Source organism: Perissodus microlepis, chromosome 5, assembly GCF_051167445.1.
Source record: "Perissodus microlepis isolate ML-2025 ecotype Zambia chromosome 5, ASM5116744v1, whole genome shotgun sequence".
In the NCBI taxonomy this organism is placed as follows: domain Eukaryota; kingdom Metazoa; phylum Chordata; class Actinopteri; order Cichliformes; family Cichlidae; genus Perissodus; species Perissodus microlepis.
Window position 1 is genome coordinate 11,650,175 of NC_140465.1, and position 19,446 is coordinate 11,669,620.

General features: G+C 40.6%; 2 protein-coding genes across 3 annotated transcripts; one reads left to right on the forward strand and one right to left on the reverse strand.

Annotated features, from left to right (window-relative positions):
• Nucleotides 1-9,479, reverse strand: ube2r2 (ubiquitin-conjugating enzyme E2R 2). 2 transcript variants are annotated; one of them, XM_084927855.1, is made up of 6 exons: nucleotides 8,865-9,479; nucleotides 8,288-8,477; nucleotides 5,153-5,239; nucleotides 4,920-5,017; nucleotides 3,983-4,117; nucleotides 1-3,874 (listed from the first exon to the last, which is right to left on the reverse strand). In XM_084927855.1, the coding sequence occupies exons 2-6, from the start codon at nucleotides 8,462-8,464 to the stop codon at nucleotides 3,589-3,591; spliced, it is 783 nt and encodes a 260-aa protein (XP_084783981.1). In that variant the 5' UTR covers nucleotides 8,465-8,477; nucleotides 8,865-9,479; the 3' UTR covers nucleotides 1-3,588. The 2 variants fall into 2 exon arrangements, with proteins under 2 accessions (XP_084783981.1, XP_084783980.1); XM_084927854.1 differs by having other exon boundaries at nucleotides 8,288-8,480; nucleotides 8,865-9,478.
• Nucleotides 9,480-11,773: 2,294 nt separating this feature from the next.
• ubap1 (ubiquitin associated protein 1) lies at nucleotides 11,774-19,002 on the forward strand. Its single transcript, XM_084927861.1, has 7 exons — nucleotides 11,774-11,946; nucleotides 13,694-13,740; nucleotides 13,857-13,981; nucleotides 14,171-15,013; nucleotides 15,596-15,754; nucleotides 16,270-16,371; nucleotides 16,494-19,002. Exons 2-7 carry the CDS (start codon nucleotides 13,701-13,703, stop codon nucleotides 16,632-16,634), a joined length of 1,410 nt encoding a protein of 469 aa, XP_084783987.1. The 5' UTR covers nucleotides 11,774-11,946; nucleotides 13,694-13,700; the 3' UTR covers nucleotides 16,635-19,002.
• Nucleotides 19,003-19,446: the final 444 nt, after the last annotated feature.

Consider the following 19,446-nt stretch of genomic DNA (forward strand, 5'->3'; position numbering starts at 1 on the left):
TTTGATGACATACTGTTTTATTTCTTATGATTTTCAAACTGAACCACCATTACTATCCATTTGCATATCACTCCTAATTTTAGTCCAAAATCAAACTTGCTGTGTTGTCCATTTTTCATGACATGTGGGCTTAGCAGCAACAGATATCTGAGCCATATTGCAAACAACCCAACAAGGTCATGTTCTTTTTTTCTTTTTTTTTAACAATATAAACTGAGTGACATTTGCATCCTCACAAACAAAATGATGGGAAAAAAATGAAATAAGATGAAACCGACAAGGACAGCATAAACATCATTAGGTGTGGACAGACTGTGGTACCACTGTGGACAGCTCAATCAGCAGAGTGTGGGACCATGCGAATGTCTCAGGATGACCTCACTGTGTCCACCCACACTTTAGAAAATACACGCTTGTGATTCACACTCACACACAGAGAATAAACAAAGTAAATGATTTCATTCAGTTTTCTATGCAACTGTGTGTGGAATAACATGTTAAAATTATGGATTGTGACTCATTTTATTTAATCTTTTCTCTCTTTTTTTTGTTTCTTCATCTTTAGCATTAATAGTCCGTGGCCTTCTTAGCATTTCTCCACCTCCCCTCAGGATAAAAAGAAGGCATACGTTTTATTGAAGAAGTGGAGAGTTCTAATACTGAAGCTGATTAAATTGATCATCAAATTGCTACCAAAAGGGCTACACTAGATCTATTTATTTCTCTAATGTGAATTCAGATTTCTAAATTTTGGGTGAAAGGCAAAAACCTGGCTTTAAAGCATTCGTGACATTTTAGGAAATGCAGTTATTTGTTTTTTGTGCTGAGACTGAGACTAGAAGATTGATATAACAGTTCATTTTTACATTTCTTAAAGATGTTTTGTTAAATAAACAAAAGTAATAATTAATAACCTTTGATTACAATCCAAAATTTAGACGTTCTCATATCAATCCTCAGCATCAGAAAGTATGCATTTCCCAAAATGTTCAGCTCTCTCTTTAGCAGACACACGTGAGATTTGTACTTTCCATTGTTTACTACTGAGCTTACTTCTTTCTACGTGGTGATGGGCAAAAATGGTGATCACAACAAGAAGAAGTCCAGAATCTCCATCATATTTCCACCTCCTCTCGTGGCTTGGTATCAAATCCATTCAAAGTCTTTTAGGAGTGAATTTTGTTTGTCGCCGTTCTCAACAGAATCCAGTCTTTGCAAACCTCCAAAGCACAAGGCCAGGAGACAATACTTCACTCCTTTGGCTTCACATTAAAATCCAAAAAGATATGTCTCTAAGAGTCTACTCACTCTGCATTAAATCCATTACATGCATCCATTCGTCCATAGTCTTTAAAATGAATGAATGTGGGGCTGGACTTGTTTTCCTTGGCATAAAATCCATCCATTGGAGTCACAACCCCAGTGCTCCACTGTGTTCAATGAACAACAGGTTCTTAAAACATAGCTCAAAATGCATGGTTTACTCGATGCGGCACAATGATACTGTTCAGTGTGTTCAAAAGCTTAATACTCAAAATGTGTGTTTTTTTTCTTTTTTCTTAAATCAGTCAAATCCTCAGATGATTCACGCCTCCAGAAACAGCACTTGAACAAAGTGCCCACAAACTGAATGGTTCATCAACTGGACTACTGAAACAAAGGAAAACCCTGACATCATAGTCAATATGAATAGTAAATGTAAATATACACACACGGGGATAACAGGCAATCAGTGTCGTATTCATTCAAATGCAAATGTGTATCTAAGCTGCATGTTGATCTTTGTCCCTGTCGATAAACAAGACTCTGGATGTGGTGTAGCACAGTAACAACATCCAGTTTTCACTAAGTTGCATTGAAGCATCAATTGGGAGTCACAGGGCACAAAAAAAGAGAAGATTTTCACATCTATCGCAACGTAATGCGAGCATTGCATTGGGGAGAAAGAGATGCATTTTGATTTTCTTTACCCTACCGAAAACAGAATGACTTAACAGACCCCAGTCTGCACTAACAGTAACATTCAGTGATGTGTAAATGCTTGAAGAGGGATCGGAAACTTTCAGAGCAATCTTAGCCCTCTAATGAGACCAAGTGAGATATAAAGAAAAGGAGGCGGAGGTGAGGAGCAGGTGTGTCTTAAGATTCTCTTTGCTTTTTCTCTCTCAGTGAAAGTCTGTTGAGGCCCTGAGGTTTACGAGGCAGAGAGAGGTGCAGGAGGCGATACGAGAACACTCTTCCCCCCCCCACACCCTTAATGAAATAACGCTGCTTTGCCAGAAAATGAGGGTACTACTGAAGGTGTATCCAAGAAGGTGGAACGCCAGAGCCTGCGTTTGCACGTTTAGGTTGATTGCATCAAAGTCGAACGGCAAGCGTTTTGGACAGAGATATTCTGCTGGGGGGGGCAGAATGAATGACTGTGACGTGACGAGCCGGCCAGCTCATCGACTGGTTAATGAGCCAAAGGGGTAAGTGTCCATTAACCAGCCTGTGTGAGCCTTCTGAGAAAATACAAGTGAAGAATGTGTCGGTCAAATAAACACATAAAAACAGCAACAAGGACAGACACAGTGGATAGATCCAACTTTTCTTCCAACCCAAAACCAAACAATCCGTCATGGGGCTGGCCAGTGACAGTGGAGTTCAAGAGACCACCACAAGGACTACTTGTTTTCATCATTTATCAAAGCTAAGACAATTTGCTTACTTACAGGATGATATTCAAAATCAAAGAGTTCTTTTAGCTTTAGGAGATGTGCAGCAGGAAATATTGATATACTGGAAGATTTTGTTTTACCGTGTATCTAGTAGGATTCAAATATATGTGTACACCTACTACACCGTAATATTTATTATGTCATTGCTGCTGTTGGCTAAACTGATTTTCCTAAAACCAAGGTGTGACTTTAACAACCTACTCTTTCTAAAACAAAATGACTGGTTTAGCAAGACAACACTGAAATTTAATGGCTGAAGGCTAAACTTAACCACAACCAAATAACTTAAAGTAAGGTAATATGAACAACTGTCTAAATGAGATTGTAATACAGCGAGGCATAATCTACTTTGTGACTTGGATGCGATTGAACACATGCTAACAATAAAGAAACACTCTAATGTTCAAGTCTGCAGAAGCACGCCATCTTTGTGGTTTATGGTAATGAGGAAAAGGCCAGACCCTCAAACTCTTCCGTGGCACATTTTAAAAATGTGAAACATGTTTTCAAATCAATAAACACCTTCAGGACACTCTCAAACAGTGCTGGAGTAATAAAACATTTGTTGCCACACAGAGTGCGAGCTGTAATTAAGGCAAACGGTGGAAACGTCAAATTCTGCTTTCAGCGAGAACAGTACCTACAACGTTTTGCTGAAAAGTTACGTAACAGCATCAAAGAAATTGCATTTGACCCAACGCTTGTATTAGTTTAATAAATGATGAAAGATTTTTTTTTTTTTGGCAGTAGACTTTTGACCCCATTGTATGTGCAAATATACATGTGCACACATATACACATACACACACACACAGAAAAAAAGAAGAAGGGTGGTGGAGTTGGCAGGAAGAAGTTATCATCCAGATCATCATGAGTCTTCGTTGCCAGAGTCGTCCTGGTTGTCGTAACATCTGGTGGACGTGCCGCAGTCCTCCACGGTGCCGATTCCCCCGGCTTCACCTACAGACTCCATCTCGCTCTCGTCCTCCTCCTCGTCCTCCTCTTCCATGTCGTCGTCGTAGAGGTCGTCATAGAGAAGGTCTGAACTGCGGTCCTGAGAAGGAACCCGGGTCTGGATGCAGTACTCGGCCAGCGTGGTGGGCACTTTGACGCCGTCGCGCTCCGCCTCTGCTGCTGTTGACATCACTTGCTTCCTGTGAGCAAACGTGGAGGAGGTGTATTCTTTTTTTTTTCTCCATGTTGCATAAAATACATTTCTTCAAAGTAACTACACACACTGGTAAGAGTGTGTTCATTTGTACCTGATAATCTCTGCATACTCCTTGTCCTTGCCTTTGCTGTCCCTCCATTTGCGAAACATAACTGAGGCATCCACATTGGCTGGGGAGAAGGTGTTTGGCTCGTTGAGCAGAGAGATCACACTAAGCAGGATGGTCCTGATTATCAGCACGTACGCACACGCACACACACACACACACACACACACACACACACACACACACACAGAGTGGAAATGAGGACAGTGTAATATCAGATGTCGTCGTCGTCGTCATATGAAAGAAAACCTCTACACGAGCTTTTTGAAACCTCAGAAGCTGAGGTGTTACCTCACCTCTTTCCCCTCGTGGCTCAATTACATTCTACACCCAATCTGCTCAAGTTTTCAAACACAGACTCAGCACTTCAATGCAACTCTGTGTTTCATGCTGATATGCTAAATTTAGGAGAAATTCAGAAACCTACCCTACAGTGGTGTCTACCGCTACAGATAGAATACAGAACAAAGAAATGGTAGAAGATAATTATATCCAATTCTTAATTTCATTTATGAAAATTAAATAAGACCTAGATCCAATTTTTGTGTCACAAAAAATGTCTAATTTAGCCAAAAGGAAACCGAACCACAGCTAGCTGTTCCTAGCAGCAGCATTTTTAGACTCGATCTGCTAGTTTTTCGCAGAAATCAGAAACTGAGGGGTCTAGTGGGTTCATGCCTGTCTAACTTGTCCCCATCGCTGAATTCTTCATGTTCAAACATGCAGTATTAAAACAACTGTAAACTGACATCACTTGAGGTAGTATGTCAGGCTTCACACAGCTCCCACCGATGTTACAGTATGCTCTAAACAATTCTTTTCATGCTTGTACATGCAAGACACCCCCAAGACTTATCAACAGGCCTAAAGGTGTAAAATTACTGAAGGTGAACTTGGACCAGAAGGTTTGCTAAGAAATTACCTGACATTCTGGGTGGGGTTCCACCTTTCAGAGGGCAGCTCCCCACTCTGAGGATCGTCAACAGGGGGGTGTAAGATCGAGATGCACACATCTCCATTCTGAAGACCAAAATACATAAAGGAACATTTGTCAGGAAAACACAAACACGGCAGCGTCTTTAAACAAATCCATTTTAAAAAGGAAATAAATGCCAAACTGCAAACACGAAAGCATTAAGATCCTTCAGGACAAACCTCATAGATGTTGGGGTGCCACATCTTGGTGAGGAAGCGAAAGGTTGGTGGGGAGTATGGGTAGTCAACTGGGAACTTGATGTGAGCCTGAAAGAACAAACAGAAGTCTGACTTCAGTTACTTGTAACTAAGCTTCAGCCATTTAAGATCACTGGGGTCTTAACTTCAAGGAGAAACCATCTGGAATGTGAAAAAAAACCCACTATCCAATTAAACTGCACATGTGTGTATTTTTATTTGTGCAATAATAAATTATAATTATCAATTTTCACCAAAAAGTAGGACAAAGGAATCAAAAAGCTACATTAAGTAGATGTTGACAGTAGATTTAAGTTGCGATGGGGACAATTCATACACACATATAAAGTAAATAAAAAATATATTTAAAAAATTATGGCCCACTCTTTGCATCGTTGCCCAAGTTCATTTGCGATGGCATTGCAAGACCTCGGTCCTTTTGTTTTTCATCCATTGTGTTACAGATTTGTTGCTGTGCTTGGGATCAATGTCCCATTGTCAGGCAGAAGGCCTCACATTTAACTCTAGAACATGTTTGTATACAGAGAAGCTCACAGCCAACTCCATGTCTGCAAGGTGCCCAGCTGCTCAGGTTCTGTGGCTGTAAAGCCAGCTCAAATCACCACTACTCCACCGCCGTTCTTTACAGTTGGTATCACATGTGTGCTTTTCTGCAGACATGGTGCTGTTCATTATGGCCACACGTGTCAACTTGGTCTCATCTATTCAGAGGACATTGACCTATGATGCAGCTTTCCAAACTTCCAATTTCTTTTTAGAAAGAAGAGGCTTTTGCCTGACAACCCTTCCAAAAAAAGACATACTTGTTCAGTATTATTCTAATTGTGCTGTCATGAACATTAACATTTAACATGTTAACTGAAGTCTGTAGAATCTGAGATGTAGTTCTTGGGTTTCATGTTTGAGCATTGCACAGTCTGACCTGGGGTGAATTTGCTGGGCTATCCACTCCTGAATGCATCAGATCTGCAAACTGCAAAGAAATCTTAATTTTATAGAGATGGCCATACTTTCCGATGATCAGTTAATAAAAAGCATTTCATCAGTAGCACCTGACTGCTATTAATTCCTATGAAAGCAGTACTATTGTACTCAGGTGCTACCAGACTCTTGTGAAAACATGTAAAATATTCATATTCTATGCGTATTGGAGCAATACATATGAAAGGTCTTGCTTATTTAAGCAGGTCAAACGCCAAAGTTATGTTATTGTAACACCACAGCCTAACTTTTAGAAGGGTGTTAAACTGGCATTTGGGGCATTATGAAAAAAAAATATACAAAGTTTAGCAGCTGAAACCCTTTAAGTTCCTGTTTTTATTTACATTTTAAAAAGCATCCTAACTTCTTTTTGGACACGGGGTTTCAGTCAGCCACAAAGTTGCTTCCTTTACCGTCATATTTTAAACCACATCACATCAGAGAAATAGTTACACATCCAGCCATACCAACAATTAGACTGTGAATCGCCCTATATTGTCATCAGTTCCTAATTAATTTCACTGTGACACAACATCAGGTGCTTCTGGCTCTTTCTTTCCAAAGTATTATCAGAGAAAAAGGATGGTAGGCTTGGGTGTGTGTAACTCCGCCCTAACTCTCGCTGAACTGCTTGCCCGTCTGATAGGACTATCATTACTCCACAGCTAGTTACTAAATTACTGCAACTGTGTGACATTAAACACGTAGACGTCATGACACACAGGCATGAGTTCCACTGCTTAGTATCAGTCACTGAAGCAACATTTCTTTTTAAATGTGCAAACACAAGTTAACAGATTGGTGTCAAAGTAACAGTAAAGTCTAACATGTAGTTGCCTTCATGGGCATCTTTCTCTTTTTATCACTTTGAGCTCGTCTGGATTTCTGGGTTTTCTTTATTTTCCTGTCTGCATCACATAGTCTATCCTAAAATTACTTTTGTATACCTTAAAGTGAGGGCAATCAACACAACACAGAGAATTCTGGGGAATGATTGAAAGCTGTTGCTTGACTTTAAATCCAAACACCTTTCACTTTACTCTCAGTATAATTACAGGGGACACTGAAGATATCCCAAAATATCTCATCCCTGTACAAAAGCATGATTGTGTATGGTGTAGGCTGCAGGAACCACGCAGTAAAAACAAAGTTACACTGAAACACCTGAATCGTACTACAATTCACTTTCACCAGTTTTTCATTAAATGAAGGTCATCTGCACCACCCACCAGTCGGGCATTTACAAGACTAAACAAGTCATTTATTAATGTCATTAGGCACTGGCTGCCAAAGTATTCAACAAACGAGTAGTATACATGTCCCTTTCAAAAGGGAAGTCCACATTTCCTGTTTGCTAGCTATTACATAGACTGGAAAACCAGCCCAGAGTTCACTCTTACTTGTGGCATCTAATCCTGACATTTGTTAGTGCTGATGTTCCTCAAATTTTTGTGGCTAAAGACATGCCAGTTAAAAGAGTATACTACAGCAATACCTGCTCTGTCTTATCCTTCCATTCCCACTAGGCTATAGCATCATCTGCGTAGCACCAAGCTGAAAGCAGGTGCTCTTTATGCTACATTTTCTAAATGTTTCACCGAATATGCAACATATTTAAAGAAAAAAATATAATGAATCTAATCATGTCCCTTCTCTCTCTGTACTGAGGTGCCATTTATATCAGTCTCGTAGCTAAAAATAGCAAGCACAACCATCTTACAGTGAGGTGGGTGAGGGCTGGGTGAGGGCTGGCCAAGGAGAAGGACAGGACAGGACAGAACGACTGAAAATGAATAAAATATAATATAAAGCCTAAAAATTCCTCGCCCATTAGAGGCAAACCACGTTTCAATTACAGCTTCAAGAAGTGAAAAAGATCTAGTTTGAAAGTTTGAGTTTGTACAGATTTTAGAAGGAGGCTAAACTACAAAGCTGTCTTGAGAGTTGTAGCAAGCCCTGACATATATTTTATTACAAAGAAATTCTAGCCGATAATATATTTGGTCCCTAAACATATTTATTGTATGTGGTTTTTTTGCTAATGAATAGCTTCGTATGAACTCTTTAAGTAAGCATGACTTCACATAACATGTGCACTGGAAGTGATTGTCCCACCTTGAAGTAGCCTCCCTCATACAGGGTATTCGGGGGGCCAAAGATGGCCACTTCCCAGTTGTAGAGGTCAGACTCCTCCACCAGAGTGATGCGGAAGCCTTCCACTGGCTGCTCTTGCAGAGACTTCAGCTCCATCATGAGGGCCTTCTGGGAACTAGGGGTTGACTGGTGGGCCATGTTCTTTTCCACACTTCTTGACACCAGTTAGCCGCACAGATCAGTGAGAGGAAGCAAGAATTGTGGAGTGGACAGAAATATTACGAGTTTAATGACACTGTCAGGACTCTACTCACTTTTCATGCATTTTTAATATCATGACCAGTTTGACTCAGAAAACAGCTGCAGTGTCTTAGCTTTGCTTTCATTAACAGGAGTCTTTCTAACAAAAACGATAGGAAAAGCAAAACGCTGTAAAATTAAACCCTACATGTAAAAAAAAACAAAAAAAACACGCACACACAAAAACAGCTCATAAACATTCAGGATTTGTGGCCTGCAAAGCCTGATTATGTCAGTGGTTTGGCTCGCAGGCCCATTATAGTGGGGGAAAAAAGCAAAGTTAACAGAAAGTGTTTACCTCTGTCTCCTTGCACTGTGTTCGCTTCCTTACAGCTGAGCCCTGCAGGATAAACTCATTGGCTGTCCATGCTAACCTGGTTGTGCCTTGACAAAGAGACAGTGACAATAGCAGTGGATTTTTTTTCCTGCTAAAGCCTATGGCTGCTCCTCGTGTTGTGTTTCCGAAATTCTTTGTGTGCCAGTGTTGACAGTTGACATGGAGCAAATATCAGTCTAAGTCACGGTCTCCTGCGGATCATTCTTGGCTTTAAAACAGGACTCTGGCTCTCCCTGCCATCTCTCCGTGCTGCTGGTTCGGTTCGGACAGGCGCCCAGCTGATCTCTGCTTGTTTATGTTTGTTTATCTGCTCTCTGGCAGTCTCAACTTCTCCACACGTCAGCTAAACCCCTACCGAGCAACTTCGTTCAAATAGAGCAGATTTTCTGCTCTTTGTCGTCTCTCCGGCACAGTTACAGTGTAAAAGACTGAAAATTTCGAGCCCGCGGTCGCTAAAAGGACAATAAGTGAGAGGTTTATACTCGCGAATTACAGTGGATTTAATCGATTTTTATTTTCCTCCCATCTATGCTTCCGGCTATCATTGCGCGTGTCTGCAGAACGTAAAGCGCGTATCTGAACGTGACGTGCGCGCACTCGATGTTATTTTACATGTTCGTTCGCGTGACATTTTTATGTTTTAGATTCCAAAAATACATATTTGTAAAACATATTTTAATAATATGTTATTATTTTTAAGTAAGTTGGTTACATTATTTATCTAAGCTCCCTCCCTCTCGCTCTCTTTCTTAATACTAAATATCTGCAGCGTGAAATCCTCACACATACATACATACGGGCATTAATATTAGATCTGAGACATTATTGACATTATTGTAATTTTCATTAAACCTACGTCTACTTCCTGTCCTTAACTATATCCCCATATATTATTACTTATAAGGATGTCATATAAAGTATTTGGTTAGTTGGGGTGTATATATTGACGAGATCACAATTAATGTTTTTTTTTTCAATCAATTTCCTTCACTGGCAATTCTCAGAGCATCTACAACACAGATGTCACTTACTGTACATTGTGGGCCATATGACTCCTACTTTGATCTTAAGTGAGAAGGAGCAGTGAAATCACCCTTTCAGTCAGTGCAAAGAGGTTTAATTGTACATTTAATATCTGGAATATATCAATATAAGAAAAGAAGTGCAGTTTGAACAGTATATCTCAATTTTGTACATGATAAAAATAGTGCTGCTGTAGCAAACAAAACCAGTCAGCACGACACTTTGGACTTAAATTGTAAGACATAAATGTGTAAAATTACAGAATAAGTTCTGGTAGCTCATTGTTCAGACTGTGTTTTAATTCTTTTTTCTTTTTTTATAATGGACCCATTGTAAATACTAATACTACTAATAATAATAATAATAACAAAAGTAAAATTATATTATTTAAAAAAAATGGATATTTCTATATTAGATGATTTTGGAAAAAACATCTAATATCTTTTAAAAGCTTATCTATTACTTGATTTTCATTGGCATAGTAGGAATGACCATGGTGGAGGTCTTCATCGGTAGGAAAAATAATAAAAAGCTGGGTGGGTGCTATGATGTTACTGATAGTGAACTTTATTTTATTTATAAGGTTAGTTAGTAGAGTTGCCAACCGTCCTGTAATAAACGGAATGTCCCGTATTGAGAGAAAATATTACGCGTTTCTTATTGAGCTGAAAAGGAACGTAGTTTGTCCTGTACTTCAGCTAGAATGGAAAAAGACACAAAGCTGGAGTTATTCTGTCGTTAAGCTGCACAGCTGCCTCTCCTTCGCTCATTCTCTCCCCTCCCTCTCCTGTTGCTACTTCAATCATGAAACTGATCAATGATCAGCTGATTGGCTTTTCTCTCTTGTTTGTTTATCTCCCACTTTGTGCCAATAAGAAGAAACCAGCGGATGTCGCGCTACACAACAGCAGCACCTTTAAGCTTGATCAGCTGTTGTTAGAATTTATTTAATATTAATTTCTAGTGTCAGCTGATGCTTGCTGGTGCCACAGCTGTAAAGCTGCTGGTCCTGATATTGGTTTGGATATGTGGTGAGAGGGAAACATGAAGATGAAACCAGGAGATGTCCTTACTGAACCTTCATTGCTGAACAGGTGATGGAGAAACAGGTTTACCTTTTAGGTGACATGAATGAGTTGAAGGGAAGTTATGAACTGTTTCTGAGAGACAAATAACACCAGGATCCTTTTCTACGTAGCTTACAGCTGGTAACTGTGCAGGAGCGGGTCTAGCAAAGTTTTGCCAGGGAGCCAGGTAGGGCAGTAACAGGGAAAGGGGGCACAAAGAAATACTTTTCTTTCTTATTCTCATTTAAAATGTCTAGCTTGTACTTGAAAGTGTACTTTATTGATCCCCGTGGGGAAATTCCTCTCTGCATTTAACCCATTCATTCAGTGAAGCAGTGGGCAGCCATTGGGCGCCCAGGGAGAAGTGTGTAGGGACGGTACCTTGCTCAGGGGTACCTCAGGGTAGCTGTTCAGGGGAATCGAACCCCCGACCTTCCGATCATGGGGCCACCTCTACATACACAAGACAGTGTACATCACTGTCACAACAGCCTTTGTTTTCATTCAAAGGCTTTATGGCTTTTCCTATAATACCTGGTGGGCCGGTCTCTAGTCAAAATGCCCGGGCCGATTTTTTTGTCCCAGTCCAGCCCTGACTTAAATTGATATTTAATCTTTCCATAGCCATACGTCAAATAAGCATTGCGATAATATAGCAACCACTCAACATTGTTATTCTATAACCTGGCTGTGACTGTTTATTAAAATACTCATTTTGTGTAGTTTAAATCAACAGATTTTGTGTTCGCGTGCCTGCCGTTGTGCCGTGCATCCGAGTGACGTCAGACAGGAACCAGTGGAGGGGAGGTTGACAAATCAAGATGGCGACCTACGCTGAAGCAGGAAAGAGGTTTCAGTATAAATAAAAGCGAATCGGAGACTAGCTTAAATTGGAGTGGCAGCGTTATAAAGCGTCGTTTGGATTTTGAAAGAACAAGACGGAGCAGATACTGGTGAGAGCGGCATGTTCTTTTTTGTGAGCTCGGTTTAATGTCAGGGGCGGTGGCAGCACAGGCAGCAGCCTGTCCTGTCCGGCCACATAACAAACAGGCCACTGGCGAAGCTAAGCTTATTAGCATGAATAGTGGTTTACATATTCGCCTAACGTCCGACGGTTATATGGTTCGAGTCGAGGTGGAGACATGCATCCTAAAAGGGATGCGTCAGAAAGGGCATCTAGTGTCTGCCAAATCAAAATATGCGGATCTTCCGTCGTGGCGACCCCGTGTAAATAAGGGAGCCGCCGAAAGAAGGTTTAATGACATTCCACCAAGATAGTTAGCCACTATCTAGTGGTGACTGTCAGCGAGTTAAATAATTTGGCTTTTAGAGTCCTAAAATGTCAAGTAAACTACTGCTATACCCGACGCTGGCTTGTTTAACTATCACCGTCACTGTGAAACTGTTAGTGCGCTGAGCTGGAAGTACCCTAAGAGTGTAGACTGGCTTAGCTTGAAGCTAAGGCTATCATAACTTTAGTGCCAGTAGTTTACGAATATATCGTACTTGGGGGAATATTTTATGACACATACGTGTAAGATGGGACTATTGCAATAGTCTGGTTTAACTCATCGCTGTCTGAAAATGTGTTTTCGACTATTATCGCGGTGCTTTCGTTCTCGTTTTAACTTCGCAGTTAAGTTACTCAAACTTATTTACCTTAATGAGTCAGCCACCGCTGTCTGCGATATTATAAATGACTATAATCGTGTGATTTATAATATCTAATATGTTTTAACTCTAATCGTGGTTTGAAGCAGAAACATTATGCCAGAGCCAGAAGGAAATCGTTATAAGATCATTTGTGAAAGTAGATAGAGGACCAATTGACTCGGTGTTTTGTTATATAACGTTATCACCAACTACTACACCCTACCAATTATTGTGGCGCTACTAAGCTAACGTCTTCGTACTTAAGACATCTGATAAAATAGATGCACCCCAAACACGAGATGTCTTGTGATCATGATTGATTTGTCTCAGTTGTTTGGAAGTGACACGGAACTAAAACATGTAAACATCTATAGAGTTGGGTGTTCATTTTCATTTATTCAGGAAGTGCCAGGTAAATTATCCTAGTGTGTCAGTAAACCAAGTGATACAGTGTTTGTGTCCACTTTAGCCTGAGGAAATCTGAAATGCTCTTTCTTTTAAAAACACAGAGCACTTCAAAGTTAATTAAATCGGCTTCAAAATATTTTCTGCTGGAAGCTGGTCTGCACACCAGCACACAGATCAAAGTTCTCTGTTTCGCAGATTTGAAAACAGTAACGTCTGTGTTCATAATGTCAGGCACTGTTGCACAGCATTACCAAATAACAGGATTATATAACTTGAAGAGACTGGGCAACATAATGCACAAAGGCAAATTAAGCTATTTCCAATTTAAAAGGATTTGCACTACAATATGAAGGCATGTTATTTCTCTTGTGCTTTAATTAGACATGTCAAATAGGCATTTCTCAAAACAACATACTTTAGTGCAAATATCCCATATTAGACAAAATTTTACATCTGTTGGCAAACTGGTGGAAGAAAGGCTGTGGAAGTCTACTTTGTGCTGGTTTCATAGTGGCACAACATTTTAAAATATGCTAGCCTATAGCTTATAACCCTTTGCTCTCTTTTATCACTAAAAAATTTTAAAAAGTCACAGTACTCTCACTGACCACTAACCAGCGTGCTTATTTCTGTTTTCAGACTCTAAATGGCTGCAAGGAAGTCTGGCTCAGATGCATACAACAATGGCAAGGACTTATTTTTAGTACTTTGTTGTCTTACTGTTAGCTCTGTTGGTGCCTTTATCTGCAGTGTGCTTTCTGTAAAGTATACTTACTTTCTCCTTGTTTTTTAATGTGCACAGGACCCATCAGCTATCTTGATGATGTTCCCTTCAAGATAAATGATAAATTCCGTTGTCCAGCCAAAGTGGGTCTGCCTGTTGGTTTCTCTCTGCCAGACTTTGGCTCTGCATTGGCGGACACAAAGGTGGGGTTTTTTCCCACAGATGTTAGCTGTGGCATAAATGCAGCTCTGCACATCATTTGTGGTAGTTGAAGATGAGATACGAGGAAATCATTTGTGTTACTGTTATTCTCAATTTAATACAGTAAATATTTTCTCTTTTACTTTGTGTCCTGTTCACCCCTTAACACCTATCATTCTTCTTTTCCACAGTATGACTTTTCTCTCGAGAAACGTAGTGTGCGCTGGGGGGCAGAACTGGCTGAGGCCAGAGCGGCAGAAGCCAGAGCAGAAGAGGCTGCAGCCAAGCAGGAGGCAGAGAGCAGGAAGCGTTTGGCCAAGGCCCAGGAGGTTGATGGTGGTGGAGGGAAGAAACCCCAGTCTGCTGCAGAGGACCAGGACCTTCCACCACCAGCGCTGAACCCTGTTCTTGCAGGGCTGAGCCATAATGCCATCCTTACTCCACTGCCTGCTCCAAGCTTTGACCACCGGAACACCCAACCCAGCACTCCTCAGCTACACAGCCTCAATTTAGCTGATTTTGAGCGGGAAGAAGATCCCTTTGACAAGCTGGAACTCAAAACTTTAGATGATAAGGAGGAACTGAGAAACATCCTCCAGAGTCAGCCTCAACCTCAAGCTCAACCTCAGCCTCAGCATCCTCCTTCTGTTTCCCCACCAGAGATTTCTCAGCTAGGGCCAACATCACGTGGAAACAGCCCATCCCCACCCAGCATCAACACCAGCCTCTCATCCAAACCAGGCTTTGCCCACAAACCCAACGGGTTGGTTGCCTTGCTAGACATGGACAGAGTTGGGCATCCTGGAAGAGCAGCATTTGACACAGACGATCGCCCTTGTAACATTCGCTCTCTGACTTTCCCCAAGCTCTCTGATTCTGGTGACCCAGAACCACTGAGGTACACTCCTCTCCCCACCACCGTTCCTGCTCCCCGAAAGAACCTGCCCAATGGCAGCCCACCAACCATGCCCAAGGCCCAGGTTATTGTTGCTCCTGAGCTAGCCAGCCACACCAAGAGTGGTACACCAAAGCCTGTGAGTATAATTCAGTGTAGACATTGAACACTTCAGCTGCAACTTCCACTATAATAATGAAACTTGGTTAACCAGGCAAGAGCGTACACAAGTGTTGTGAGCATGCTGCAGAGCTCTACTCTGCAACAGTGAAACTATGCAAGTCTCCTATTTATTTTTATGCAAGGTGAAGTCTATTTTTTCCTTTTTAAAAAAATAAAATAAAATAATAATATGGCTCTATGGGAAATTCTTTTCGCTTTAGGTGCCTTAGGGATTTTATCCATTACATATTAAATAGCCTACCATGCACTTTAGATGTTAACTTATCATGTTACAGAATTTCAATGCTTCTGTGCCATATTAAAAAAAACAAAACTGCAGAATTAAAAATTTAAAAAATGCCCAAACTTTGTTTTGTCTCTGGTCCCAAAACCATACACTGCGTGCGGGCTGACTGTGCAAGTAGAAAACATACATTCCCCTTCATGAAGACTCGACATGTTTGATACATAAAAATATTAAAAGTGCATATCAAGGGATGGTTAAAAACAGTTCTTTGAGCTGTATTGATATTCATGTTTTTGCCCCCACCGCCATTAGGCCATTCCAGGGTCAGGATCTGCTGGTCTACCGTGTGGTGGAGCCCTCCTCAGCATGACTCCCAGTGAGCGTCAGTGTGTGGAGACGCTTGTGGGCATGGGCTACTCTTATGAAGGCGTCCTGCGGGCCATGCAAAGACAAGGGCAGAACGTGGAGCAGGTGTGACTCCCTCCTACTCCAACGTGCACAAATTTGGATTCATAACCTATTTGCTGCCTGATGCTTAGCACTTTGTTTTGTCTATATGTTTTTGTCAGTGTGCACATGCATTAAAATGAATGTTTTGCACTGCACTCACTCTTTTTGTGAAAAGTTAAGGCAATAGATCAGGTTGTGTAGAGCTAGTATGAAATACTTAAAACAATGATACAATGTTTGTCCATGGTTAGATGATTATGAGTAAATGTGGTATAACTGGTATAAGTGATCTACATTGACCTGGTGAAGTTTGTGAGTAATGAGGTAGAATTGTGACTCAGTAATGTGAGATGATAGGCTCACAGAGCAGGAATTACAGAGTAAGAACTTTAATGTGACGTTATTTCGGTTCACTGTAAAACCTTACAAAACCTATTAGTACCACATTGCTATTAAAGTTGTCTTTTATGTGCGTATTTGAATTAGTTTTTGTTTTACTTCACACATAATAAACATTTACTTATTGTCTGTCCAAGGTACTGGACTATCTGTTTGTCCACGGTCGTCTGTGTGAACGTGGCTTTGATGAAAGTGCAGTGGAGGAATGTTTAGAGATGTACCAGTGCTCAGAAGAAAAGGTTTGTACGACCAAATATACATCTCAAAAAGATGAGGAAAAACTGTCAGTGGATCATTTTTAAATGTCTCAAATTCTAGCCTGAGAGGCTAAAAATTTCAACATATTTTTCACTCTTCCTAGGCATTGCAGTTTCTTGAGCTGATGTCAAGATTTGGTGAAATGGGATTTGAGCGGGATACCATCAAAGAGGTGCTGCTAGTCCACAACAACGATCAGGACAAGGCTTTAGAGGACCTGATGGCTCGTGCCACGGCTAGCTGAGCCTAGCCAGTCGGCTAACCAGAGCTCTACCCAGGGCATGCCTCCCACTACCACCCAACAGCCCCTTTCCTTCCACCCGCCCTATCATACCATGCCCTGTCCTTGCCTTGGCTGTGGAAGGGACTGCTGGGAGACTGTTGTATTTCTCTCTGTGCTAAACCGCATTGTGTGTCAGCACTTCTTAATGACTGTGCCTAGAGTGGAGGAGGTTAAACTGTAACCATGCTTCTTGAGGGTGTTCCAGGATTTGGTACTGCTAGGATATTCGTGAATAGGAGGAATAACTGAGCTGTGGCAGTTGATGCCATTCTGATTTGCTTCCACTTGGAAGTGTTTATCTGACTGCAGGCAAAAAACAAAAAACAAAACTAAACGCAAAGCCGAATAAGGAGGAGCTGGTTACAAACTCTGGGTGCATCCATGAATGACCAGTTTGAACTTTAGAATCTCTAAAAAAAATAAGCTGCCATCTTCCACTGCTCACAGCAGACCTAGTAGACAGTGGACGGGATAGGTGGGCTTGTGGACGCTTTCTTCAAACAGAACAGTTTTACATTAACAAATAAAAACAAAAGAGAGGGGAAAAAAGCACAGACAGAGAACTGACTCACAAGGAGTGACCTCTGTGCTGGTGTGCCCGCACCTGTTTCTGTTCTACTTTATGCTTTCACTCATTCTTGTTGGTTTTTACAGTTCATTTTGGGCACTTTTCATGTTGGTTTCAAATTCAGTTTCTTTGCTTTCTGTTTTAGGAATTGCATTAATAGATCATTTGTCATCATAAGTATGAACACAAGAGTACTACTGCCCCATTGTGCTCTTTGACCTGCACTGGAAAGCCTGCTTGAAGGAGTAGGAGAGGTGTAAGAAATTGAGAAATATCCCATGATGTATTGGCACTGATGTGTCACATACCGCACGGGCACACACCTTTCATAATTATCAACTTATTTAAAATAGAACACTGACACTTTGATTTAAAAATAAAGAGGTTGATATAATAATGTAAGATATGTTAACTTGCAAAAGTGATGGTTTTAACTTTCACTGGAAAACAGTGGGGGGGGGGTTAAAGAAAGACAGAGAAATGTGAGGGTTGCTTTTGCAGCCACGTCACAGTGCAATAGAGTCATTTCATATTGTTTGACTTTTGACTTGGCACTTTGAGCCTCAAGTGATTTTTGGGAGAGGAGAAATGGTCTGCTGGCCTTGCTGGAAATTTTACCGGAAAAGCTTCGATTTTAGTGATTTCTGTCATTCACACACTGTTTTTTTTTGTTTGTTTGTTTGCTTTTTGGATTTCATACCACAAACGCAAACAATACTTTGTTTCTTGGTTCACTGTTTTTTCCCTACAAGTAAGATATGTGTTCATTCAGATTTTAGTTTGGTCGACATTTCCATAGTCTTAAACGGAACATTTAAATGAAAAAGTCGAAAACATTTTCCATGATGTCAATTGGGTTGAAATTGTTTAAAAGAATTCCTGTTTTATCTTTTACATACGTGGTAATGGACCTGCTGAGTTCGGTATTAAAAAAGTGTGTCTGGTTTGATGGGGATTGTGAAAGGCATGGTAACAATTAAGGGCTTAATGTAAGCAAAGGGTGACTCAGAGAACTGAAACTTTGCTCGGACTAGCTCAAATGAGAGGAGACCACTTCTAACCATCAGTCTGTTTGTTTTGTTTTTTTGGTTTATTTTGCCAATAGGGAAATTATTTTACTAAGATATTAGTGACAAATGTCTGAAAAATACACGGTACCATTCAAACCACAAAGATGAACACGTTTGCAGTAAATTCCCAAAGTGTTGGGGTGGTTAAAACTTTGCATTATTGGTTTCAGCAAGGCGTCGCGTCATCATCCAGCCTTTTGAAACTGAAATGTCAACAAGTAAGTTTCAGTTTTTTATTTTTAACTTTTAATTGCCTTCCTTTCTATTTACCAAGCTAAAGAAGACATACAAACACACAAGTGGTATTATAGTGTCCGTACTTGACTTTCGCGTGGCTTTGTTAATTATAGGTAAAGCTGGTGTCCACTTGCCTCTTCTCTGACAGCCCCACACCCTGGAGAGATTATAGAGAAAAATCTAATCTGAACTTCCAATTGACCTTTGCTTTCATTCTAACATCGGAGTTGTGCAAGGATGAAGCGCAACTGGTTTCTCATTTAGGCGATCATATTTAAGCATTTATATATTTAAATCTCCATCAATGATCAGTCTCCATCTAATGAACATTGAAATATTTAATATTATAATAAATGGTGGGTAAGTGTCTTTCCCAAAGTCCTACAATGTGATTCAGAAAATGTTCAGTTTCCTCATTATCATTTGGAAATGATTAAATGTGCACATCCTTTGAGTGGTGAGATGGCTTTTTTCTTTTCTTTTTTTCTTTTTCTCAGGTTAGGAAACATTTATGTCTATATTTTCTCTCTGTTTAGAGGAAGAGAGAGTAAATACAGAGAATTGGTATTGTCACTAGCAACTGGAAACATCCAACTCTGACGCCTAGTCAGCAGAGTATACAACAGCAGAGAGGCCAAACGTATCCTGCCTATCAAGGTATAAAAACGGACAAGACTAGAGTTCAATGAGTTAAAGTGCTTATCAGCTTTGTAATTCCATACTTGGGTGCTCATGCCAACAATAAGTCAACTTCGGAAAAATCCAGTAAGCCGCCTGTAATGGTGAATTGTCTGCTTCTATACAGTGCCTTATAACGTTGTACAGCTCCTTTTGGGGCTCTACAAAGGGCTTTACATTCACACACTCGCACACATATAGGGTGTTTGTCCACCAACAG